General features: G+C 40.3%; 1 protein-coding gene across 6 annotated transcripts in view; it reads left to right on the top strand.

The window, feature by feature from the left end:
• septin5b (septin 5b) overlaps window positions 1-5,000 on the top strand; it is a 43,011-nt gene that overhangs the window by 11,653 nt on the left and 26,358 nt on the right. For all 6 annotated transcript variants that reach the window (XM_028601148.1, XM_028601149.1, XM_028601147.1 and 3 more), the window contains exon 4: window positions 4,675-4,765. In XM_028601148.1, the coding sequence (XP_028456949.1) occupies window positions 4,675-4,765 (91 nt within the window). The remainder of the gene's footprint in view (window positions 1-4,674; window positions 4,766-5,000) is intronic.

Genomic DNA, 5,000 nt, shown 5'->3' on the forward strand with positions numbered 1-5,000 from the left:
ACACACACACACACACACACACACACACACACACACACACACACACACACACACACACACACACACACACACACACACACACACAGAAACACACACACACTCAGACACACAGACAGAGAAAGAAAGAAATACACACACGCGCACACATACAGAAATAAATAAATACACACACACAGACACACACACACAGACACACACACAGGTCTTTTTATGATTGTTGCAGGGCAAAAATCCTTGATTATGCGGCACGTTTTCTTTCTAAAAAAATGCGATATGGAATATGCTCTATATGATATTTATGCAATTTTATGCGATGAAATTGCGTAAACTTGCAAAATAAAATAATATAATAATGCTAAATAATGCTCCTTAAATACAAACGTGGGCGATCGCTATTACATCGACTCAACAGCCATGTGCAATTTAGCTCGCAAACAACGAAAATCCCCAGTTAACTTAATTTAAATGTAACTTAAATGAACTGACACCATAAGTTATACCACTTACAGTTCTCCAGGACATGCTTGCAACTGGCTTATCGTCCGGCCGAGTGTCCGCGCTATTCTCCGACATGCACTCTAACAACGCAGCCCCTATTTCTGAACACTGTAAATGTTGTCCAGGTCCATGGCTGTTGTTTAGTAAATCTATCGCTGACATCGCTGTATTCTTCCTCTTTATAGAGACTGGTGTTTTTTTTTTTTTACCAAAATTATTTGCGCACATGGCTTAAAAAAACTGTTCAAAGGGGGAACATTATTGAAAAAGGCTTGAGAACCAGTGGTCTACACTGAACATCTCATGGACTCTGAGAAACCGGGACACGTTTCTGACATTTTAGAGACCAAAACAACTAATCGATTCATCCCAAAAAATAACCGACAGTGACACTAATCGTTAGTCGCAGCCCTAGATATCTAGGGTTAGGTTTGGGGTTCATATTAGGGCTGCACGATATGAGGAAGATATGCGATAAGGTTGTTGAATATCGCGATAACGATATTTCCTGCGATAAATAAACATATATTAATGTGTGCTCAGTTTTGCATTTCTGCAGCTTTCAGTATTCTGCTAAAATACAACAAATTGCATGTTGAATTTAAAACAAACGAAAGGAAATCACTTCCAACATTATTTTATTGGACAAAGTTGAACATTGAATTGAATATAAAAAAAGGCTCCTCTAAAAAGAATGGACAGTTTCTTTTTGAACTGTTAATTTTCTACCGATATTTTCGTTTGACCGACACAAAAAAATCTCGTAGTGTCTGTCGCGATGTCTCGCAGCCTTTCGCAATGTGTATATCGCGCCAGTTGATATTGCGATGACGATAAAAAAAATGATATATTGTGCATAGAGGTGCAACGATGAATCGATGAATCGATTAGTTGTCAACTATTACATTAATCGCCCACTATTTTGATCGATTAATCAGTTTGAGTCATTTTTTTTATATAAAATAAAGAAGATTTCTCTGATTCCAGCTTGTTAAATGTGAATATTGTTTTAGTTTCTTCTCTCTTCCGTGATACTAAACTGAATATTTTTTGAGTTGTGGACAAAACAAGACATTTGAGGACGTCATCTTTGACTTTGGGAAAACACTGATCCACATTTTTCACCATGTTTTGACATTTTTATACAGTACAGGCCAAAAGTTTGGACACACTTTCTCATTCAGTGTCTTTCTTTATTTTCATGACTATTTACATTGTAGATTCTCACTGAAGGCATCAAAACTATGAATGAACACATATGGAATTATGTACTTAACAAAAAAGTGTGAAATAACTGAAAACATGTCTTATATTTTAGATTCCTCAAAGTAGCCACACTTTGCTTTTTTTGATAACTCTGCAAACCCTTGGTGTTCTCTCAATGAGCTTCATGAGGTAGTCACCTGAAATGGTTTTACCTTCACAGGTGTGCTTTGTCAGGGTTCATTAGTGGAATTATTTCCCTTATTAATAAAAAAGCAAAGGAAGAATCTAAAATATAAGACATGTTTTCAGTTATTTCACACTTTTTTGTTAAGTACATAATCCCATATGTGTTCATTCATAGTTTTGATGCCTTCAGTGAGAATCTACAATGTAAATAGTCATGAAAATAAAAAGGAAACACATTGAATGAGAAGGTGTGTCCAAACTTTTGGCCTGTACTGTATATTGCGCCAGTTGATATTGCGATGACGATAAAAAAATATTATATATTGTGCAGCCTTGGTCCATGTCTCCTTCCAGCCTCGGTTTCACCCCCGCGTTGCTGTGCTTTCGGCATCTCGTGCACTCGGGACTCCAACGTCTTGTCCCCTCCTCTCTCGCTGCCTGCCATCCCGCATTATGAATACTTGGGGGATCCCTCGGGGCTCGCTCTCGTTCTCTCGGCCACCCGCTCTTTCCCCACCGCTTCAATAAAACATCACAAGGAGTCATGGGAACGTCCCACTAACACAACCGCTGCAGCACAGAGCTGGGAAGGGAAGATCTGACCTTGCGATGCCCTACATACAGCCAGCGCTCTGCAGGGGGGATGGTGATTTTTATAGGCCTTCCCTGAGACGTTAGCATCCCTGACGTTAGCATCGCCCTGTTTGTAGAAAAGAAGATCTGTTGTAAGGTTTAGGTGCAGCATCTAATGATATATAATGAATATATACAGTGGCACTCATAAGTTTATGAACCCATGCTAAAGTTCACTAAAAAGGGGAATAAAAAAGTGAAAAGAGACTTCAGATACAGTATTAGGGGACCACTAAGGTCTATATAAAAGAGACTTCAGATACAGTATTAGGGGACCACTAAGGTCTATATAAAAGAGACTTCAGATACAGTATTAGGGGGACCACTAAGGTCTATATAAAAGAGACTTCAGATACAGTATTAGGGGACCACTAAGGTCTATATAAAAGAGACTTCAGATACAGTATTAGGGGACCACTAAGGTCTATATAAAAGAGACTTCAGATACAGTATTATGGGACTACTAAGGTCTATATAAAAGAGACTTCAGATACAGTATTAGGGGACCACTAAGGTCTATATAAAAGAGACTTCAGATACAGTATTAGGGGACCACTAAGGTCTATATAAAAGAGACTTCAGATACAGTATTAGGGGGACCACTAAGGTCTATATAAAAGAGACTTCAGATACAGTATTAGGGGACCACTAAGGTCTATATAAAGCATCCAAAGAGCACCACGTCATGGGACCTTTAATTAAAAAAAAATGAGGAAAAATCCAACCTTTAAGGACACCAGTTTTCTTTGTAAATGAATAAATGTTCTTCCTTAAAATACAGGAGGCATAAGTGACTCCACCCCTATGTTAAATTCCCATAGAGGCAGTCAGATGTTTATTTTTATAGGTTATTTCATGGATCCAGGATGCAGGGTCAACAAAGTTGATCTGATTGGTTGATTTGGCCTGTCTATCACCAACTATTGGTGGTGATAGACAGATGGTTCATCCAATCAGCAAACCAGGATTTTCGCCCCCTTCCAAAAAGTTCTCCAACGGAAAGTTCCCAGATGGATATGCCGAGCTAATGCGAAGCGATGCATCTGGTGGAGTCAGGTTATCGGTATTCGGCCGAACCCCAAAAATCTGGATTTGGTGCATCTCTTGTAACGACTGTGGCAGTTGACTCCTTTTTGATTGGTCACTACAAACTGATTTAATGTATATTTTTCTTTCTGTCTTTGTGTGTGTGTCTGTGTGTATATGTCTGTGTATGTCTGTGTGTGTGTGTGTGTGTGTGTGTGTGTGTGTGTGTGTGTGTACGGGTATTTCTTTCTTTCTGTGTGTGTGTGTCTGTGTATTTATTTATTTCTGTGTGTGCGCGTGTGTGTATTTCTTTCTTTCTCTGTCTGTGTGTGTGTGTGTGTGTGTCTGTGTGTGTGTATGTGCATGTTTTTCTTTCTTTCTGTGTGTGTGTGTATCTGTGTGTGTGTGTGTGTGTGTGTGTCTGTGTGTGTCTGTGTGTGTGTGTGTGTCTGTGTGTGTGTGTGTGTGTGTGTGTGTGTGTGTGTGTGTGTGTGTGTGTGTGTGTGTGTGTGTGTGTGTGTGTGTGTGTGTGTGTGTGTGTGTGTGTGTGTGTGTGTGTGTGTGTGTGTGTGTGTGTGTGTGTGTCTGTGTGTGTGTATGTGCATGTTTTTCTTTCTTTCTGTGTGTGTGTGTATCTGTGTGTGTGTGTGTCTGTGTGTGTGTGTGTGTGTGTGTGTGTGTGTGTGTGTGTGTGTGTGTGTGTGTGTGTGTGTGTGTGTGTGTGTGTGTGTGTGTGTGTCTGTGTGTGTGTCTGTGTGTGTGTGTGTGTGTGTGTGTGTGTGTGTGTGTGTGTGTGTGTGTGTGTGTGTGTGTGTGTGTGTGTGTGTGTGTGTGTGTGTGTGTGTGTGTGTGTGTGTGTGTGTGTGTGTGTGTGTGTGTGTGTGTGTCTGTGTGTGTCTGTGTGTGTGTGTGTCTGTGTGTGTGTGTGTGTGTGTGTGTGTGTGTGTGTGTGTGTGTGTGTGTGTCTGTGTGTGTCTGTGTGTGTGTGTGTGTGTGTGTGTGTGTGTGTGTGTGTGTGTGTGTGTGTGTGTGTGTGTGTGTGTGTGTGTGTGTGTGTGTGTGTGTGTGTGTGTGTGTGTGTGTGTGCATGTATTTCTTTGTTTCTGTGTGTGTCTCTATTTCTAGGAGAAAGATTACGTTGGTTTCGCGACGCTGCCCAACCAGGTGCACAGGAAGTCGGTGAAAAAGGGGTTTGACTTCACCCTCATGGTGGCAGGTGAGACACGCTGTCATTTCTTTTGTGTTTCTAAAAAAAAACTATAATATATATATATATATATATATTATTTTTTTTCTTTTTTAAAGGTCCCATGGCATGAAAATGTCACTTTATTAGTTTTTTTAACATTAATATGAGTTCCCCCAGCCTGCCTATGGCCCCCCAGTGGTTAGAAATGGTGATAGGTGTAAACCGAGCCCTGGGTATCCTGCTCTGCCTTTGAGAAAATGAA

The sequence above is a fragment of the Perca flavescens genome, chromosome 16, assembly GCF_004354835.1.
Source record: "Perca flavescens isolate YP-PL-M2 chromosome 16, PFLA_1.0, whole genome shotgun sequence".
In the NCBI taxonomy this organism is placed as follows: domain Eukaryota; kingdom Metazoa; phylum Chordata; class Actinopteri; order Perciformes; family Percidae; genus Perca; species Perca flavescens.